At 34.0% G+C, this 19,274-nt stretch overlaps 6 protein-coding genes across 6 annotated transcripts; 2 read left to right on the plus strand and 4 right to left on the minus strand.

Moving 5' to 3' along the window:
• Nucleotides 1-715: 715 nt before the first annotated feature.
• Tsp_05383 (putative retinal-binding protein) lies at nucleotides 716-4,368 on the minus strand. The gene is made up of 12 exons (XM_003371658.1): nucleotides 4,307-4,368; nucleotides 3,674-3,788; nucleotides 2,806-2,911; nucleotides 2,278-2,321; nucleotides 2,018-2,174; nucleotides 1,859-1,953; nucleotides 1,587-1,647; nucleotides 1,449-1,532; nucleotides 1,273-1,379; nucleotides 1,074-1,216; nucleotides 853-1,019; nucleotides 716-798 (listed from the first exon to the last, which is right to left on the minus strand). Exons 1-12 carry the CDS (start codon nucleotides 4,366-4,368, stop codon nucleotides 716-718), a joined length of 1,224 nt encoding a protein of 407 aa, XP_003371706.1.
• Nucleotides 4,369-4,840: 472 nt separating this feature from the next.
• Nucleotides 4,841-5,162, plus strand: Tsp_05382 (protein hunchback). Its single transcript, XM_003371659.1, is given in 2 exon segments — nucleotides 4,841-4,922; nucleotides 4,939-5,162. The coding sequence occupies 2 exon segments, from the start codon at nucleotides 4,841-4,843 to the stop codon at nucleotides 5,160-5,162; spliced, it is 306 nt and encodes a 101-aa protein (XP_003371707.1).
• A 950-nt stretch (nucleotides 5,163-6,112) lies between these two features.
• Tsp_05381 (cytosolic carboxypeptidase 1) lies at nucleotides 6,113-8,935 on the minus strand. The gene is made up of 11 exons (XM_003371660.1): nucleotides 8,475-8,935; nucleotides 8,271-8,411; nucleotides 8,106-8,178; nucleotides 7,843-8,002; nucleotides 7,508-7,749; nucleotides 7,196-7,406; nucleotides 6,889-7,127; nucleotides 6,670-6,819; nucleotides 6,429-6,605; nucleotides 6,246-6,349; nucleotides 6,113-6,146 (listed from the first exon to the last, which is right to left on the minus strand). The coding sequence occupies exons 1-11, from the start codon at nucleotides 8,933-8,935 to the stop codon at nucleotides 6,113-6,115; spliced, it is 1,992 nt and encodes a 663-aa protein (XP_003371708.1).
• Nucleotides 8,936-9,470: 535 nt separating this feature from the next.
• Nucleotides 9,471-11,739, minus strand: Tsp_05380 (ubiquitin-conjugating enzyme E2 1). Its single transcript, XM_003371661.1, has 8 exons — nucleotides 11,533-11,739; nucleotides 10,677-10,749; nucleotides 10,456-10,611; nucleotides 10,298-10,390; nucleotides 10,054-10,188; nucleotides 9,833-9,976; nucleotides 9,520-9,762; nucleotides 9,471-9,490 (listed from the first exon to the last, which is right to left on the minus strand). Exons 1-8 carry the CDS (start codon nucleotides 11,737-11,739, stop codon nucleotides 9,471-9,473), a joined length of 1,071 nt encoding a protein of 356 aa, XP_003371709.1.
• Nucleotides 11,740-14,531: 2,792 nt separating this feature from the next.
• On the minus strand, nucleotides 14,532-15,351 carry Tsp_05379 (conserved hypothetical protein). Its single transcript, XM_003371662.1, has 3 exons — nucleotides 15,258-15,351; nucleotides 14,850-15,075; nucleotides 14,532-14,712 (listed from the first exon to the last, which is right to left on the minus strand). The coding sequence occupies exons 1-3, from the start codon at nucleotides 15,349-15,351 to the stop codon at nucleotides 14,532-14,534; spliced, it is 501 nt and encodes a 166-aa protein (XP_003371710.1).
• Nucleotides 15,352-17,574: 2,223 nt separating this feature from the next.
• On the plus strand, nucleotides 17,575-18,503 carry Tsp_05378 (ubiquitin-conjugating enzyme E2 1). Its single transcript, XM_003371663.1, has 4 exons — nucleotides 17,575-17,768; nucleotides 17,791-18,009; nucleotides 18,192-18,310; nucleotides 18,421-18,503. The coding sequence occupies exons 1-4, from the start codon at nucleotides 17,575-17,577 to the stop codon at nucleotides 18,501-18,503; spliced, it is 615 nt and encodes a 204-aa protein (XP_003371711.1).
• Nucleotides 18,504-19,274: the final 771 nt, after the last annotated feature.

Genomic DNA, 19,274 nt, shown 5'->3' on the forward strand with positions numbered 1-19,274 from the left:
TCTATTATTCTTTGTCATTGCAATAAAGCTGAATGCGCAGGATCGATGGGTTGGTTCATCGATGTTTCACTGTCAGCATAACAATAATTAACCAATATTAAAAATTGTGATTTATAATTTAAATTTTACGTTTTACTCAGAAAATTTAAACCTTAAAAAGATTGTTTTCATTCAATGAAAACATTGTGAAAAAATATGAAATGAAAATTTTATTAAATATTAATTTCTCGCAGACAATATTACAGTACGATGTATGCTTTAAAATGACAATAGAAAAACAATGGCAATGTTACCATTCATTATTATTATTATTATTATTATTATTATTATTTCAAGATATCGATGCAGTTAGTTGCATGCAAAAAAGCTTTTACACAAAACATTTTCCAGAAAAGTCTACAAACTTTTCACTTATGAATATGCTTTTGTTACTGCTTGTTTTTCAGTTCGAAAATAGAGCATAAGGTTGCTTGGTTTGCAACAAATTAAAGTCATCCAAAATCAATCATTTCATGTTTCTTTTTATCCTAATTGCCACTGCATAACTTTGATAAAATGATCTCATTCAGTGAATACTTTATTATTGCAAGAAAATTCTTGAAATATGGTCATCATTATTATTAATATCATTATTATTGTACAAAACTGTGCAACACTTTCCGGAGAGAGAGAAAGAGAGAGAGAGAGAAAATGATTTCCACTTCTGAAGATGATTTCATGAATTGTTGTTCACTTTCACAATGCAAGATAATTCTTTCGCAGAAAACCAACTGTAATAATTGTCAAATTCGACTACATCTTAAACAAAATAATTAGGTAAACAAAATTAAAATTAAACCAATTTATGCATACATTTTCCTTTCTTTTCACAGGTCACTGATCCTTCAATTGGCACTAGTGAACACTCTAAGCGAATGTACGGAAAAATATTTTCCATCGTCTTGATATCAGAGTTATCTTCTCTATCAGAATAATATATAGCAAATCCGATGTCTTCAGACACAGTTTTATATTTCCAGCTTAATATAAGCAATTTAGTAAAAATTGTAAAGATAAAATAAAACCCCTTTTACTATAGCTTGCTGCCTGGACTGTCCACCATCAACTCAACAAGATGACTATTTCCAGCATAAACTGTCACATCAGTGTACGTATCTTTATCATTTTTGATGTCATATTTATAGCAATCTGGAACTGGGCCCAGACCATAGACAATCTGAAAAATATACAATTAATTGATGAACAGTTAATATTTTGTCCATATAAAATTACTTTGCTCGAGCATTTTTCATCTCCATTTTCATCCTTCATATTACCACCCCAGTATAATGGCCATTTATCCGGGTCGATGTAGTTAAAAAGAGATTCTTTCCAAGTGTCTAAAAATGGAATATTATTTACAATAATAGGTAATTGATTAATTTTTTCAAATCCTGAATGTTAAGTACCTGAATGCATCTCGATCAGATGTTCTGTTTCAGAAGATAAGAAAGGTCCTAATAAGTTGAAAGCAATCTTAGCTATTGTAGGCGCTGAAACACAAAATAAAATCAACTCAATCCATCAATGATTGTTATGTTGCTTACCTTGGATAACAATTATCTTTTTACACGCACCAGGATAGTTTTCTTGAAACAGAGCTAATAGCTGAAATATATCACTGAAAAGTGTAGGGTTTATGTAAGCGGTAAAAAAAGTAATTACAGTCAAATAAGAGCTTGTGAAAGGTTTGAATTTATAGTGAGATGTGCTCATATTATCCAAGTCGATTATCAGTAAGAACTGTTCATATGGAATACTTTTCTAAACCAATCAACTCATGTAAACTGAACAATGTTAATTTTCAAATGCACTGAACTTTCTTAGCAATTTCGTCCGCTTTCGCAAGAGCTTCTTCAATATGTGTGAGGCTCATTTTCACAAAATCTTGAGGCTGACAGGAATTGAACAAGCCTGAAGTAGATCAAAAAGGACATTAAGCATCAACACATCAGGCAAGGGAACAGTTAACGTCCACCTTCAACATCGACATTGCCAAGAAGAGAAAACAAAATTGGACTGCCTTCACGATCATAGCCTGGAAATCCATGTCCGTAGTATTTCAACAGTACTTCAGGCTTTTCCCATTTCGTCAACAATTCATCAAGGCCCCAAGCTTTTCTGAATACGAGGTGCTAAATAAATTATGATAAACGTGTGAAAACGCATATCCGTGTACGTGTATGTCAGTGCATAAATTGAATTGCATGCAAGTTGTTCTTCTATTTGTTGTCATACCTTCTTCAATGCCTCACTTGTTGCATTGACATCATTCGAGTTGTCTGAAATAGCATTTAAATAAACTGTCAGTTGTGAAAAGTTCAAATTTATTCAAAAAAAAATTACTCCTCAACCATCGCAAAATCAAGCCATCATTAATTTTTGTTTGACTTATACCAGGCAGTTCATTTCGAAGCTGAAAATTGCAAACAATCTGTGTGTTAAAAAACCGCTAAGTAAGTATTTTCAGAACTACAACAAAAGTTTAATTTAAAAAAAATGATACTAACACAGTTTTAAACAATAATAATAATAATAATGACAACCAAATATTAACAAAACATGAAATGCTTATCACTGAGCCACGGTAATCGTAAATACCAATGCACTTTGCGTTGCTAGTTTTCATTAAAAGTAACCTTAATGCAAATTATGCAGTTATTTTTGTGTATATTTGTAAAATTTACTTTCTGCCAACTATATATGCATCACAATGATAAATGCGAGCAGTTTGAAAGTTGAAATGCAATTCATCGCATAACATACATTCAGATCTACTTGTTAATAATTCTATTCCATTGTGAGTAAATACATTATGAATAAATCCATCCATAATGTGTAAAATCCATGTAATGGAAACAGATACCGTTTTCTTGAAATTGTATAACAATTCAAAAAAGAAATATAACAATAAATTTACACTTTTCTCGAAATACGCATTTCAGACTAGATAGAGTGGATAAATGTATTTGAAAAAAATGTTCACTGAGAAGTGAAAAGTATTTATTTGAAAGGAATTTCTAAAATGATAGCAAAGCAATCAATGAATGCATTTTAAATTAGTACTTGCTTTCGTTTAGAAATTAAAAGTAAGAAAGACGCTTTTTCATAGATTTTTTACACTGAGCTTGTGTGAGTCAGCTGTGAAAACAAAAGCAGTGCAATATGCAAATGCTGTAGGTGAAATTCCAGCATTTCATTAAAAAAAACATTTCACGTAGTTAGCTGCATATGTTTATGTACGAAAAAAAAAGCACTATACTGATATACACACGATTCACCAGTGTGTCAGTGACAGTTCGAAAACGAGACCTTTTTTCAACAGCGTGCTGAAAGATGGTTTTCTTTTGTAACAAAGCATGTGAAAGTTCAGCTCTAGTAAAAGTGTCAAAGGTGTAAATTGAAATGTTTTTGAAATTTCATCGTGAAAAACAGTAGGAATATTGTTTTCACCATTTGAAGTTTTCATATTTCAATTTTTCTTTTCATTTTCCAAAATCAATTTGTCATCAATAAATTAATTAATACAAAAAAAATATTTCTAACAACTGAATTATTTCTGAATGACAGAGTTAATTTTTGTATTTCGTCTAAATGAAAATGAATAAAAGTATGAAAATAGAATAAGATATACCTGCTCGATTTTAGCCTTTTCTTCTGCCGTAATGCCAGGAATCATTTGCAAATGCGTTAATAAATTGAACGTTGAAGCGTGAAGAAAGGCGACAATGTCAGTCCAGCTAAGCTGTCTTTACTGAACAATCTATATCACGTTTTTGAAGTAGTGATTTCATTTTGAATCACCCCATTCCATTGGCTGAGAAATGTACAGTCACATTGTTATTGGTCAATTCGACTAAGCTTGACCTCGTTCGGCAATTCCCATACCAGCCATGACCGGCCTCCTCTACATTTCACATGCTTTTGCCACCATATTTGCACACCACAAACCCGTCTTTGAAACATTATACAAACAAGTTTGTACAGTTTGCATTATCTATATCAAGGACATTTTTATTTTCCAAGAAATGCGACTTTCAGTTTCCCGTTGCCTTTACTCTGTGTTCGTTCCTTCAGGTGCTATTACTGACTGGCGCGCCTTTGTCCCATTTTTACTTCTTTCAATTAATTTTCCACTTCACATCTTCAATTTTCACTGCTTATACACGCTGACATAGATAGCTAAATATTCAAAATAGCTAACAATTCGAAGAATGCAAACAAAATTGATAAACTGCATTTTACTGCTGATCACAAATTAACTAACTGCATATCCCATGCAGATGTCATTTTATTCGTATCATCAATTATATTAATTTCATACCGCATACTGTGGCTAAAAATAAAATATCATTCCATTTTTACCATTTTCACAAGTCGCATTGTGCAAAAAACACTTTGTTCCAATTTTACTTTAGCCGCATATATATATAACAGAAATGCCGTAAGTTATTATTAATATCGGCATTGCAAAATGAATATAATTTAAATAAAAATGACTATTTTTGAAAAATAATAAAAGAGCATTAACAAGAAGAAAAACAACAACTAACAGCATTTCACTTTCGTCATTTCAGTATGCGATGTTGTGCTATGAGAAATTGATCATGCCAAGTTGATATTAAACGATAAAATTTAACAAAGAAAAAAGATGGTTGTTTTTCAATTGGAGGCAATTAAAATCAGCAGCACAATATCCATTTTGTGACGTGTGTTCCACCTGAATCTTATCGTCAACAACAGATCAATATGGGTCGTTGCACTTTAAAGGTTAGCGCGCATTCACTGCGTACGGTCCAAAATGAAGCTGCATGACATCACCGGCAACCAGCCGAACTTAATTCTTCTTCGTCGACGTGCAAAAGTGAGAAAAGTTGTAATTAGTGAAACAAAAATCAGTGCATCCAGATGAAGTTCGTAGAACGTTTGGAATATATACAACAAAAAGGTTACCACCTATCACACATCATCATCATCATCATCATTGTCGTCGTCATTATTTGCACAGCAGAAGAGGTCGCGCAAAAATTTGTCCAACGCCAACAAAACCGGGGCTTCAACGCTGTGTCTCCAATTTTGTGACCGTCACATTTCCAACATGTCAGCTTTGTCAAACAGTGTGACCCTTGGGGATCGACATGTTATTACACATTGACTGACAAAAATTCAAGAGCTTCTTGACATGATTTGCAAATTGAAATTTCACAATTTGAAATTACACAACAATTAATTCAGTCATTGAAAAAAAAAAGTTCATACGAACGATCATCACTGTACAACGACAGTAAAAACTTGCACAGTTTTCCAAAACAAAAAAAATGGAAATTGTCAAAATCACCAATATTTGATTGAAGAACAACGTACGGATTTGAACCGTACGGATCAATGTGATGATGCAATCAATGCTTTTCACTTTTCTTTTTTAATAAAACAAAGCTTCAGTAACATTTTCTGCATGGTTGATAATGGACAATTAAAAAATGCAAATCGAAACATTCTCAAAATACATACGCAGATAATTAATTTTTCAGATTTTGTAAAAAGAAAAAAAAGTAATAATATATATATATGCATGTCGTCGTTCGAAAATCATCGTTGCGCACTCACTACAAACTCAGTACAGACTACAAGTGCTGGGATAATTGCATAAAAGATTGGAGACTGATAAAATAACAATTCAAAACATAAAAAACAAAATCAGTATTTATATTTTAAAAAAAGTAGATAAATAGCGCGTTCAAATGTAGATAAATAAGTAAATACTTTTCCTGTAGAAAATATTTTAAAAAACATATTTTAAAAAAATCCATAGATATATAAGATAAATTTAGCCGCTGTCATACCGTTATTATACATGTAATGATTGTGCAGTAGACAACACAAAATACACACTCATCATTGCATGCACCTGCATCGCATACATACATCATTGTTGCTTGTTACCACCATCATCACTCAACTGCAACAGAATTTTTCTTTCTCCCAGTTTCGGTCCTATACCATTTCCGAATATTAAATACAAATGAGCAACGACGATGATAACAATGCAAATAAATATAATAAAATAAAGAAATTACTCTTTCTGTTCGGCGCCAATTTCAAATCGTCTGAAACACAGTTACTACTATCAATATAATGTATAATAATAATAAGGCGAAAAGCAGTCGATGATTATTTGTCGCACGATGTTGAAGTGCCACGCTTACCTGGTGGGTGATTTGCCTTGCTCGACGCTCTTTTTCAAATGCACCAATGATTCGACAAACTGTTCGCCCATTTCGATCAAATCGCGAGTTGTAATCTGATGTCCCTGGAAAAAGAAAATAGTTTCATCATTTGCAAAATCAGTAAGTTGAATAAATTTATCGAAATCAGTATACGCTCATCACCTTGTAACCACCAGTGTCAAATCCAGCATAGGAAGCTTCAAGTGTGTAAGCTCGGCTGATGCCAGTATCACGCCAAATTGCCACACGAGCTGATCCTTCTTTGTTCTTTTTAATAGTAAAAGCGCAATATTTCAGTTCAAATGCTGTTGATGTTTCGTCCAAAATTTCGGGAAATTGCTGAAAAGGATAAAAAAGGATCATTTTTCAAAAGACGAATTTAAATGAAACGAAACAAATTTACATAATCCATTAACGAACGAACATACTGACTTACATAAAATTCGAATCCATGCTTTTGCAAACGGTCACCAGTGTACCAGGATAAGTTTGGATTGTTGCCATAGAGGAAAACGTTCATTTTCCTAGAGTGACCGTGAAAATCACAGTACACCTAAAGAAAATGAAAAAAAAATCAAAAACATTTTATTTGGTTTTGAAAATTTAACAAAACAAATTTTACAAAAGGAGTTCGACCAATTCGATGCAAGTAGGATATCAGATTTTTCGTATGATATATGGAAGGATACATGGATCGTTCAGGGGCTACCCATTGGCGATTCAAATCCTTGCCGGCCAGAGAGCAACGGTGATTGCCATTGATGACACCGTCGACGTTAAGCATCGGTATGAGCTTGAAAATGAATTTCGATCGAGCCAGCTTAGCGAAAGGATGATCGCTGATAAGATAGTTTATCATTCCTGAAATGAAAAGACAACGAAATTAAAAATTGCTAAATTAACACTGGTATATATGTAGTATATAATACCATGCATCATCCAGCTCGAGTTCGATTCGCCTGGATGAATACGCGCAGAGAGTACAACAATGTCTCGTGATTTCAGTTGAATACGATCACCCAATTCAGTAACTGTTACCAAAATGACCGGATTGCCGGACAAAGTGTGGCACATCACATCCGTTCTGAAGTGGATATCTTTTTTCAACGACAAAAGTTGATTCGTTTTCACCAAATGTGTCTAAAAATATACAAAAAAAAAACAATTAAAAATTTTCACACCAAGGTCTGTTCACATATATGTATGTATTCATTTTTTCCACTGTGTTCAAAAATTCACACCTTCAACATTGTATACGTGTACGGATAGTGGTAGGCGAAATAGCAAATGTCGTATCGATGGCGAAAGTGAACATTGAACGAAGCTGTGTAATAAGAAGTAATCGTTTCAGAAGATTTGGCAGCTGCAGAGCTTGACCCTCGCGAGTAAAAATTCCTATAATAAACACAATTGCCTCCAATTCGTACCCAACCAGGACGACCAAGCAGTGCTTCCGTGACTGAAAATACCAACGGCTGCATGCCTAACAAATAAAAAAAAAAGAAACATAAAATTCATCTGTTTATTCATCTATCTAATAAATATCTAATAAATTCCAATAAATCTAATAAAATACCTGAATTGTACAAAGAGCGAGTTTTCACGCAGTTGATGATGTTCAATGTGTAGCTGATTTCAGTCAGCATGTTCGACACTTGAAAATAATACGTGTGATAGTATTCATTCATTTGATTGGTATCCGGAGTTAAGATCAGATCATATTCATACGGACCAACCTGAAAAAATAAAATATTTAATATTAAAATAAATTTCAAAATAAAGCACGGAAAAAAGAAGAAGAAGAAAAAGAAGATAATAATGCTTGCTTGCCTGAATCACTTTGCGTAAATTGCCACCTTCGAAACGCGATTCAAATTGCAAAGAAGTAGTATCAGAATTCGACCTGCCAAGTCTGAAATTATTTATTTATTAAAAAAATACAAAAAAAAGGTGTGTGCATGTACAAATGATAGATAAATAGATATGAATGAAATTTTATCTCACTTTACAATATCATTGTTAAGTATAAATCTTGAAGTATTATAAGTTCGACGAGTAGCCACCAATTGATCAAGATCATAAACTACTTTGGGAATGTAATCTTTATTCGACTCTAAACGTTCAAGCAAATGACCAACCATGTTCCTACAAACAATTAATAATCAAACAAGCCGATTTGATTATCAAGATGAAGATTATCATCATTACAGCAGTGCGTTTGGATAGCATTTCAACTTTTGTTGGGGCAAATTGGGATAACAGCCGTGCATATCTGGATAACCGAGACTTTCGAACGGTATCACCGAACGAGTGGATACTGCTTGACAACAGTAGTCGATCCAGTGGTACCAGGTCGGCAAGCCTGACTGTGATTTTTCCAACAACTGCTCGGTAATCGAGCGATGCTTGCCGCTGAGTCGAATTTCACGCAAACTGGAGATACTTCTGCGACGCTGGCGTTGGTTAATTTCCAGCATAAAGTTTTCCAAATCGGCCATTTCGACCAACATGTCGTCGGTTTGCTTGGCCGACACCTTACCGAAAGTGCCGTCTTTGGAAAGCAAAGTGCCGTAATCCAATTCACGGGTCAGGAAACGATACCAGTGGGTCTCTTTTTGGAATATGCGTAATGGAATCGGAGGCTTTTCACTTTGCGATGCACGACTCATCGCCTCATCATCAGTCTGAGTTAGAAATGTTTCAGGAAAAATACAAAAAGAAACATCATTCAGAAAGGCAATCAAACAACTCGGACACTAATCTCGGCACTCCAGTTAAATTTTACCTATTACAGAAACGGTTCACCGGCTTCGGTAATAATACTGGATATTCTTAAAGCATATCAATCTAGAATGCTTGCAATAAATCACCGAAAGACCGCTGAAGTCATTTTCTTCAACAACATCATATAATCAATGCCACAACAACAGTCGAACGGGAGGACAATAGCGGAGAGTGTGAGAGTTAGAGAGAGAGAGAGAGAAAGAGAAAAAGACAGAGAGAAAGGGAAGGAGGAAAGAGAGAATGAGAGAAATAGAGATGTAATAACAGCAACAATGACAAAAATGAACGCAAATGAAAAAGAATATGCAGCATGCCATGAATATCTAAACGCAAGATACATAAAATAATTCCACTTACATCAGTCAAAAAGCCAGCCGCTACAGATATATCATCTTCAGAATCTAGGCGTTGTTCAATCGATCAGTCACAGTGGAAATGAACTGAAAAATGTGGACAAATTTCTACTTACCACTAACTGCTTCAGGTGGATCTGGAGTCGAGTGTTGAATTTCAACAATCGACACGTCGACCGGATATTTCATATTGTCAATTGGCAACGGTCGCATCGGCAAACATCGTATGCACAACGAACTGATCGAATGGTACATGTGACTGCAAAGAGGACTCGACGCTTCCGACTCATCAAATGATCGAATCAAATCTCTGAATATTTCCAAACCATTGCAGGCAACCAAATTCTGTCTGCCAGATACTGGAGAATAAAATTTTAAAAATCATGATGATGATGATGATGATGATGAATCAAACCAACAATTGCTTACTAGTTGAAGTCAACAAACGCAAAGTGCCCAACGCAGCGTTGCAATTAATCTGCGAAATATTATCATCTTTGCCGAAAAATGCTCGAAACAATTCCAACACGGACGGAATAATACCCTGCGAAACTAACGCTTTGCGAGTTTTTTCTAAACATTTCGAAATTTTGTTCCCCGGATAGCAGTCGGTATAGGAAAGGAAAGAAATTAAAAATTTTCCCACTAACTTGGTTTAGCCATCAAAAACAACAATTCGGCGTATTTTCGGATCACAGACGGCGTTGTTTTTTCGCATTCTGCAAAAACTTTCTTCAAAAATGGCACCATCATCTCATTTTTCACCAAAGCCGACGCGTTTTGGCCTTAAAAAAGAAACAGTCCATAAAATCAAATATACATAACATACGGTTGAGCATGGACGAAAATTATCCTAACCAGAACGACAAGCAAACGTCAAAAAGTCCAACAAACTCTCAGTAAGCGGATACTGAGCAGTATTGCACATTACATTGATGCATATGTCCAACAGACCCACAAAACGAACTTTCATGAAAAATCTTCCATCTGAAAAATGTTCAACATTTCATTTTTTTATTGGAAAAATTTCAATTTGTTGAAAATCGAAATACCAACGCTGCCGACAATCTGGATAACTGGAATCAACGCTTGTATAACGTCGATCATCTCGTCGGTTTGGTCGAATTTTCGCAAAAACCAACGCAAACATTTGCATAAAAATGATACGCCGTTCAATTTAGCCATCAATTGTAGGCGACTTTTTGGATCTACAATTATACACATATCACTTGATTTGATCAAATAATGAAAATTGAAGTTTCTTAGGACTAACCAGCGGACGGACGACTGATAAATTGTTGCAAAATCTTCGTAAACCAAACGATCGCTTCTGAATTTCGGCAGTGCTGAAATTCAGAAATTTCACCCAATAATAATAATAATACAGTTACACATTGCCAAATTAAAGTGAAGAAAAATATTCTATTAATATCATAAAATTGGATCATTTTTTTAATGTTAAAATATAATAATAATAATAATGCTCAATCAAACTAACCTATTCTTCAATCATCGATGCTTATCCTGCTGCTCAATGAAACAATATATTATTTAATCTGAGCTCATTTTATCATCACCTGAACAGACAGCTTCTTGTTAATGGGATTATTTTAAAATTCTTCTCTTTTTTAAAAATACACTTTCAGAGAAATGTGAAGAAATTGTATAACAAAAAAATAATTGAAAAAAATAACTATATATATAAAACAGTGTTCATCTGTTTCAACCACGAACATTGATGATTCTGCATGTTTAAGGTTGAAAACTAGCCATTTGGCATTTTTGTTTGCTTCTACTGATCGTCATTTGTTAGCACTGATTGTCTATTTAGCGTGGAATTAATTGACCGAAAGTGAGCTCCGGAATGCAATCAAAAACGTTGTAGCATTTACATTTCAGCGCAACTGGTCTCGTTGGAAAAACACTCGAACAAAATAGCAATACAATAAATAGAAACAAACAAACAAAACAAAATAGAAGAAAACAAAAACAAGTTAAACTTCTTGGGCAATTTGAAAAGTTTGTCAAAAGAAAATCATCTTACGGTCAGCAGTAAAGTAATGATGTTCAAGTACAGTTGCTACGAAAGGTACAGAACAAGAAAGAAAAAAAAAGAAACACATGCATACCTCAAAGCAGAGTAAAAAATTCAGTAACAAAGTTTCGTCGATGTTTTCAAAATTATCCCAGAGTTCTTGGACCGATTTGTCACTAGCATCAACGCTGCATTTGGTGTGCAACTGTCTTGCCAGATGGCTCCACTCTTCCGCATCCTTATTCACGCCCATCGTATGCTGCTGGCACAGCTTACGACACAACTCCACCGCGTTTGCCATAATTATATCGTTCACTGGTGACCGACTTGTGTAGGAATGAAAATCAACTCTGCAATGAGAATTTTTATAACACTTTAAAACAAAATGATGAATCAGAAGATAGACAATCGATAAAGTGTACACACACACACACACACACACACACACACACACAACTCTACAATTTGAATTTTTAAAACACTTTACAACAAAATAATGAATCACAAGATAGACAATCGATAAAGTGTACACACACACACACACACACACACACACACACACACATATATATATATAGTACAGCATGTATAGTTTAAATGAAAGCAGTCGTCAAACAGAAATGTCCGTGAAAATGAATACTAAAAAGCTGAACAGGAAGTAGACGCCGACAGCGAAAAGTACACGGAAATTGCATCGACAAACAATCATCCAATAACACGGCTTATCAAAATGCCAAACTGGTTTTAAAACTTTAAAAAATGCTAATCTGATCTGTGATGCAGTAATTTGAAAAACATTTTTAAAAATTAGTATATATATCGCCCAGCTTCCGCAGTATCCATTTCCTAGTAAAAAAATAAGAGGAAAAAAAAACAGACGTCATTTGTCGCTAAAACGATCAACATTTGAAAAAGTAATTTCAAAGAAATACGTCAAACATTGTCCGAATATAATTTTGAAAAAGAAAAAAAGAAAAATACGTATATTTGTGTGTTGAATGAAAGTTCGTATTCATCAGCGCAGTTCATACTGATGAAATTGATACGAACATTAAAAATGCAAAATAAGTTTCAAATTGACCACCTTACTACTACTCTTGTGCATGATCAGAATTGTAAATTATTTCAAAATTCAATTGAAATAATTGATCAATTTGAATGGAATAAAAATATTAAAGATGAAAAAAATAACGCTATTAAAAGAACAGAAAGCACGGAAACGAACCCGTCCGACCGTTGACAATGGCAGCGATACCGAAATGAAACTGGTTAATTAAAATCTACGGTACAAAAAGCACAAGACGCTTGGAAACCTGTCCTTACCCCCCCCCCCACTCCCGTCAGGGCAACAGCAAAAATACTGATGAAACTGGACAACAAGCAAATCCAGAAATGTATAATCAAGTGAGAAGCGGAAGAAGAGGCTATTATGATTTATAAATTTATGCATTTCTTTTCGCCAAAGTAGAAATACACTATAGTAGTTCCCCGAGCGAAATTGCTTACGTCACAGATGACCAAGAAGAAGAAGAAGAAGAAGAAGTAATCGGTCGAAGCCTGAAGCATCATTAAGCTACTATGTAAAATGGAAACAAACAAATTTACAACAATTTTAGTAGTGTTTCAGTAATTATTATTAATTATTTCAAATATAGTTTAACATCAATAATTGACATGATGACACAAACGTGCATCGCTCTATCGAGAAAGAGAAAGATACATAAGCATTTTGCAATATTTATGCATAAAAGTAAAAAATAAATGTTATACATTGAGAAAAAGTGATTTATAAAAATCACGTCTCAAGAAAATGTAAAAATACGATGACCCAAATGACGAACATGTCTCTAAGAATGGATAAGAATCGTACGACTGTGACGCCGCCATATTGATAAAAACAAACTGCTATTCAAACTAGATACCTTCACTTACCAGTACATAAATGAATGCTCAGCAGCACCGTTTACCGTAACGAACAGCTCTTCAATAAACAATAAACGCTACCATTTCCCCCCTCACCCCACTTTTATACAAAATCAAATGTTTCAAATAACGTGATTAACAACAAGAAAATTAAACACCAGAACATATTGTTCCATGTGTATGGTATTGAATTGAAAAAAGTTTGCATATGAATAAAATAACCGTTAATGAAATTTTGAAATTGAACTTCGTCGTTTTCATTCTATAAAATAAACCGCCAAAATATAAATGGAATAGAACGGCACAATTTGACCAAGTTTTTGGAAATTTAATTTCGAATAAATTGGGACATTTTCATCTTGTCCAAGTTGGTCATTGATGAATTCACCAAAAACTGGCGTCGATCGACGACATCTGGATCAAAAATGGAAAATTGTTACTGACGAAAGAAAAAAACTCCTGAACATCCAATACTGTGCAATACTGTAATGGGAATCCTCGAATTTTAAACTGTTCTTCTTCTTCTTCTTCTTGGATCAGTTGTCCAGTTGACACGACCAACTGACAATGTGGTCAACATTGCACTGTCTGTGCATTGTTTTCCAATGTGACGATCAACTTGGTATAGATTTCAAAAAGAAAAAACTGAACTTTTACTGTGAAATGATGATGATGAACAGTGGCGGACTGGGATCAAGGGATAAAAGAAAAATTTGCACGCGTTCTGCTTCAAAAGTGGACGAAATATTGCTGCTGTTTGGGGTGGAAAAAGTTGTTCATCAACCGATTTGATGATGTCGACAAAATTTAAATATAACAAAATCAACGTTAAGAATAGAATAGAATAGAATAGAATGGAAGAGAAGAAAAAAACAACTAAACCACGAACAAAAAGCAAAAAAAAAATGTGAAAATATATTCTATCAAGCTGGCAATTGAGATTGATGAGTAACGTAAGAAAAACGTTTCTTTTTTGTTGATTTAAATAAAAATCACCTGCTGCACATGTATGTATGTGCGTATGGGTGTGTCGGTTGGTGGAGAAAGGAAAAGAGTTGCAGTGGATGATGGGGCTGTGAAAATTGAAAAAATAAGCCGACCAGCGTGTGCGAAAGGCAATTTCAAAAGTACAATCGATATTTTGTTCAACTCTGTATATGTATATATTTGTCAGCCCTTTTTGCCGAATTGATTGATCGCCACAGCACCCGGCATTGTGGTGACGTATCCGCTGCTGCACCTTACACTGTGAAAAAGATCGATGCCAACTCGGCTTCCCATAACCGCACCCGCGTATTCCCCAGCCCGTTGTCCATTCAAATATTGCACACATTGGACAGTCACGCAAAATCTATTGAATGAAAATACGAAGAAATAAATAAATAATTTATATTTCTATATTGTTTGTTCGACATAATGGAAAAGTGAAGAACAGCACATCATTTGTATAATATTTATCATCGGTTAGAGCTCACCGATCAGACGGACGCCAAATTAGAATATGGCATAGTAAATAATTTCCGAATCCCATCCGAACCATCTATCTCGTCAACTATTGGATTTTGCCGTTTTTCTACAGCACAGCAATTGATACAGCGTGGAAAGAATAATTGAAAACTGAAATACCGAAAAAAAAGCGTAACAAATTTCAAAAATTGTGTCGAACTGCTTTTACGCAACGCATCAACATCAAGCATGTGAAGTTGGACTGAAACTGAACATTTCCAAAAGCAGATAAAACAATACCGAAAAAGGATGATTTGTAAAATTCGGATTAAAGGGATAAAATTGATGCAACCAAGCGAACGATTAATTTCATCACGAGTCAATTCTACGGGTTTCAAGGGAAAATTGAACAAAACATTGAACAACAGCACGGCGAAAAGTATTGCTTACGTTTGGATGATTGGATTTCAGTTCTGATCATAAAACTGCTCAACAACAACCACAACAACAACAACAACAAATTGGTCAATGGGCAGTGTCCCATAGCAATGATCATTGAATAGGCGAGAGTTTGAAAAAATTTATCATTATGCAACAAAATCATTCAATTCGCTGCTATTCACCACACATACACACATAATGCCTACCTCGAACAAAATTAATACGGTAGTTTTTCGTTTTTGATCAAGAGGTACATTCATCTTATGATAGATAAATAAAAAAAAACAAACAAATCAGTGCATTCTGTAGGATATGAATAAGTAAGTTGGCAGTATAAAATGTGTATTGGATTCGATGATTGGAAATTTCAAAAAAAAAAAAATTTCAATCCGATCAACTTTAACAACTATATAATATATTCATTTGTTCAATTATGACAAACAGACGAACAATCAACGTCACCGACATGACATAGTTGTATTGAAATGTGAAATAAGTCCATGCTGTTCGTTGATAGCCTAACTTTGATCACAAATATTAAAAATTTTATGAACTGTGAACAAAAAAATAAAAAAACATTAATAAGCATGAATGAAGAACAACAAAGTTGCATTTTTTTCAGTGAAATCATTGTCATTGATCAATTGATATGACTAACCGGCGTGTAGAATGTTGGTCATAATTTCAATTGCCCGTTTGAAGGGAATAATTTGCAGCTGTGTGACAAATGAACATTAATGCAAAACTGTCTCTCAGTAGGATGATATGTAATTGTTTGACGAAAATTACGTCCGAGGCCATCAAACGATCCGGCTGAAAAATATTCAATTCAACACTGACGATATTAATGAGCAAAGCACTTTGTTGTTCTTCGTATTTGGTTTCAATTTATAGATGGCAAATTTTATTTATACACCAACCGAATTTCAAATATATACAACAACTGCAAATTTGATAATTTTAACAACTGTTTGCAATGGGCAGTTAGTTCAAGGTGAAAAATTTTCCACAATATGATGATTGGAATGGAAATATGCAAAAGGGTTGGTTAAATTTATGCTGTTTGAAAATTTTGTTCGGCAAACAACGTGACAACTGCTCGCTCGAGCTGCAGCAAATCGACAATTTCCACTTTCAACTGCAGCAACTGTTCGAGTATATTTTCAAAAAAAAAATATCATAATTTTCTGAACAACCATCATCATTCTTTTTTTTTTCGCATCCACTACAAACTATCGGTGTAATATTTTATCTTTTTCAAATGTAAAAAGTAACAAATTCAAAAATTGTGCACAATTCAAAGTGCAATCGTCGTCAATTCGAACAGAAGTACACTTAGCCAAGTCGAACGGTGGAACTTGAACAAAATCGCGTTCATTCAATTTTGTCACAAAAAAAATTTGAAAAAAAATATGCTAATGTCTCACAGTTGCTAGTCAAAGTGAAAAGAGTAAAAATTTTCCCATTCTATTTTTGGTAATTATCAAACTACAATCTACTGTAGAACTTGATTTTCATTTTTGTAGCTCACAAAAAATATCGATCGAATAAAATGAAATGAGGACGAAAAGGTGACCAAAAGAAAAAAAAATTTCGTAAAAAATCCACAAAATTATTAACAAAATTTAATTTATACTACGAAGAGTGTATTAATTTCGATTTTAAATTTCTTTGACTGCAGTATACAATTGAATCCCAGGGGTTGAATTAGATAAAGAAGTTTTGATAAATGAAAGAAAATCAGAAAAAAAAATAATAAATGCAGAACAATAATGATCGATCGATCGTGTGTGTATAGGTGTGGATGGATGGGTGATGAGAAGAATTTTTGCTGCTCGTATAGCATCTGAGCTTTTTGCTTTTTGTTTTTGCACAATTGAAAATATGTTTGTTCGTTTTTGCTTGTTGTTCAGTTTTCACGGACGCTCTGAATGAATGATGGATGAACTTTTGGAAATGGTTATAAAAATAAATAAAAGCGGACGTCTAGGCAATCAATAACAGACAAAGTATCATCATCAATTTGAACATTTGCCCCGTTGTAAGTAGAGAAATTGAGCACTTGAGCAACACTCAACAGCAAGAAGGAAGAAGAAAAAAAAAAGAAATGCAAAATTAAAAATATTCAAATATATGTTTTCTATTTGAATTTATAAAATAAAATTTATTTGCAACGTGAACTGTTGCTTATCGAGCAAACCGCCCCATCCGGTTGTCCAAACGTTGCAGATAAGCAGTCGTAATAGAGAAAAAAAAAGACGAAGAAGAACAGGACAAACGACGGCTCGAAAAATTTTGCAATATAGCAGCAGCGGGCTGTCAAAAGATGATTGTTGCGCTGTTGAAAAATGAAACTGAAGCCAGCGCTTGTTTTCTTCCACATCATTCACGTGTTCAAATAGGCATCTCTTTTCTCAGTGGTCGTCGTCGTCGTCGTCGACACTGTTTTTGGCAAATTTGCTCATTCCGAAATAATTTGAATACGGTGGCGATGGCCTCCGCCGGTGGTTGGCCATGTTCGTCTTTCTCTATTACAGAATAGCCAGCTATTTCGGCTTATTCCACAAGGTAAAAAGCAGCCAAAATTGTTCTGCCCAATTTCCAATTATCCAATTCCAACACTACCTACGATAAATTCGTCTCGTTGTTTATTTTCGGCTCCCGATACTGAGGTTGTCGGTGGAAAAAAATTCACCCTCCAAAAGCGACAATTTGGTGGCAATTTTCGAAAATTTATCCAAATGGAAACGCCCACCGGTAAGTTTATATTCGAATTTTTTTTGCTAATTTGCATGAATAAAATTAAAAAGAACAAACTTTTGTACAAGTTGTGTATTGTGCAGATTAAGTTGACCAAACACAAAACAAACACGAATATGATGTTCTGATATTACAATGGATTATAGGAATTGTGCAGGAATGAAATAGTAGTTTGTTGTTTAGTGGATTTGCAAGTTCTGATAGTTGCAAAAGCAAATTTCCAACGTTCTCACATAATGTAATTTGTGCATCATCAACTCGTTCTTGCAACAGAGCAAGTCGATTATTGCACATGCGTGTCAGTTGTATTGTTAAATTTTGTTTGAAATTTTCGGGAAGAAAAATTCACTTTACATTCGTCAAAATTCAAAAGATGATATTTGAATTTCTTTTTTTTTTGAACTGAATTTAGTAAACCAAATTTGTCAGCAGGGGGAAGGGAGGGGGGATATTTTGGAAAAGCGACAAGTAAAAATAGCTACGCTGCTCAAATAAATCTGCCCGTTTGTCATCCAATGAAGATGTAGATTTTGTGTATAATTAGGCAACAGTGCTGCTAATTCTGCCCATTTGTAAGAACGTGTGATTTATTTAACGTTTCGAACAAACTGTTTTGCAATTGCGAAGAAGAAATTTTTCAACCCTTCTCAATGGACAAAATGACGATGAAAGCATCAAATGAAAACATCCCGATGATCACCATAAATCCAAGTATATATACATTTTCAATAATAAAAATATTTTTCAGTGAAATTATTATTTTTAAAAATGAAATTTTTGAAACAAAATTTAAGAAAAAAAAAATACATCTTACTAGGTATTATTCTTTTACGTAATTTTGAATTCTTGGTCGGAAATTTGTTCGACGTGAAAATAACAGACGAGCCGTTGATTTCGTTGTTGGAAACTTTTGTTGGTTGAATCGTCGTCAAATTCCATTGCTCAAATGTTAACAATTTTAAACAACAGCGAAAAGAAAAATTAATTAATTAATTAATTGAACAACGATGAAAATCATCACACGGAATAGGCATTTGAAAATGGAAAGTATACTGTAAGTGTAAGTGAAAACTGGAATTTTTATCGACACCAAAATGAATAAAAAAAAATTCCACTTTTCCATTTGATCAAATAAATCAACCCCAAGTGGTGTTTGTTATTTCAACAGATTTGCATCTCAATTTCTACTGATCAACGGTCGATTCAATTTTCTAAAATCATCCTGAACAGTTTTAGTTTACTTGAAACCGGTTGTCCTCGACCAAA

This window comes from Trichinella spiralis (genome assembly GCF_000181795.1).
Source record: "Trichinella spiralis strain ISS 195 chromosome Unknown Scfld9, whole genome shotgun sequence".
Lineage (NCBI taxonomy): Eukaryota > Metazoa > Nematoda > Enoplea > Trichinellida > Trichinellidae > Trichinella > Trichinella spiralis.

Bases quoted from the DNA above. Each gene is read 5' to 3' on its own strand.
- Tsp_05378 (XM_003371663.1), top strand. From the start codon at position 17,575: ATGATTGTTGCGCTGTTGAAAAATGAAACTGAAGCCAGCGCTTGTTTT. The intron at 18,010-18,191 runs GTTTATATTCGA...TTTGTTGTTTAG, and splicing joins ATGGAAACGCCCACCGGTAA to TGGATTTGCAAGTTCTGATA. The intron at 18,311-18,420 runs GTTGTATTGTTA...AACTGAATTTAG, and splicing joins ATTATTGCACATGCGTGTCA to TAAACCAAATTTGTCAGCAG.
- Tsp_05380 (XM_003371661.1), bottom strand. From the start codon at position 11,739: ATGGCAAACGCGGTGGAGTTGTGTCGTAAGCTGTGCCAGCAGCATACG. The intron at 10,750-11,532 runs GTATGCATGTGT...TCTGAATTTCAG, and splicing joins ATTTTTTACTCTGCTTTGAG to CACTGCCGAAATTCAGAAGC. The intron at 9,977-10,053 runs GTTAGTGGGAAA...CGAAATGTTTAG, and splicing joins GTTTTTGATGGCTAAACCAA to AAAAAACTCGCAAAGCGTTA.
- Tsp_05379 (XM_003371662.1), bottom strand. From the start codon at position 15,351: ATGGGACACTGCCCATTGACCAATTTGTTGTTGTTGTTGTTGTGGTTG. The intron at 15,076-15,257 runs GTAAGCAATACT...GGAAATGTTCAG, and splicing joins TGAAATCCAATCATCCAAAC to TTTCAGTCCAACTTCACATG. The intron at 14,713-14,849 runs GTCCGTCTGATC...TTCATTCAATAG, and splicing joins ATGCCATATTCTAATTTGGC to ATTTTGCGTGACTGTCCAAT.
- Tsp_05383 (XM_003371658.1), bottom strand. From the start codon at position 4,368: ATGCGGTATGAAATTAATATAATTGATGATACGAATAAAATGACATCT. The intron at 2,912-3,673 runs GTATATCTTATT...TACAATTTCAAG, and splicing joins AAAAGGCTAAAATCGAGCAG to AAAACGGTATCTGTTTCCAT. The intron at 1,217-1,272 runs GTAATTTTATAT...TATATTTTTCAG, and splicing joins ATGAAAAATGCTCGAGCAAA to ATTGTCTATGGTCTGGGCCC.
- Tsp_05382 (XM_003371659.1), top strand. From the start codon at position 4,841: ATGAAGCTGCATGACATCACCGGCAACCAGCCGAACTTAATTCTTCTT.
- Tsp_05381 (XM_003371660.1), bottom strand. From the start codon at position 8,935: ATGAGTCGTGCATCGCAAAGTGAAAAGCCTCCGATTCCATTACGCATA. The intron at 8,179-8,270 runs GTGAGATAAAAT...AAATAATTTCAG, and splicing joins CTTAACAATGATATTGTAAA to ACTTGGCAGGTCGAATTCTG. The intron at 6,350-6,428 runs GTGATGAGCGTA...TTCTTTTTCCAG, and splicing joins TTGACACTGGTGGTTACAAG to GGACATCAGATTACAACTCG.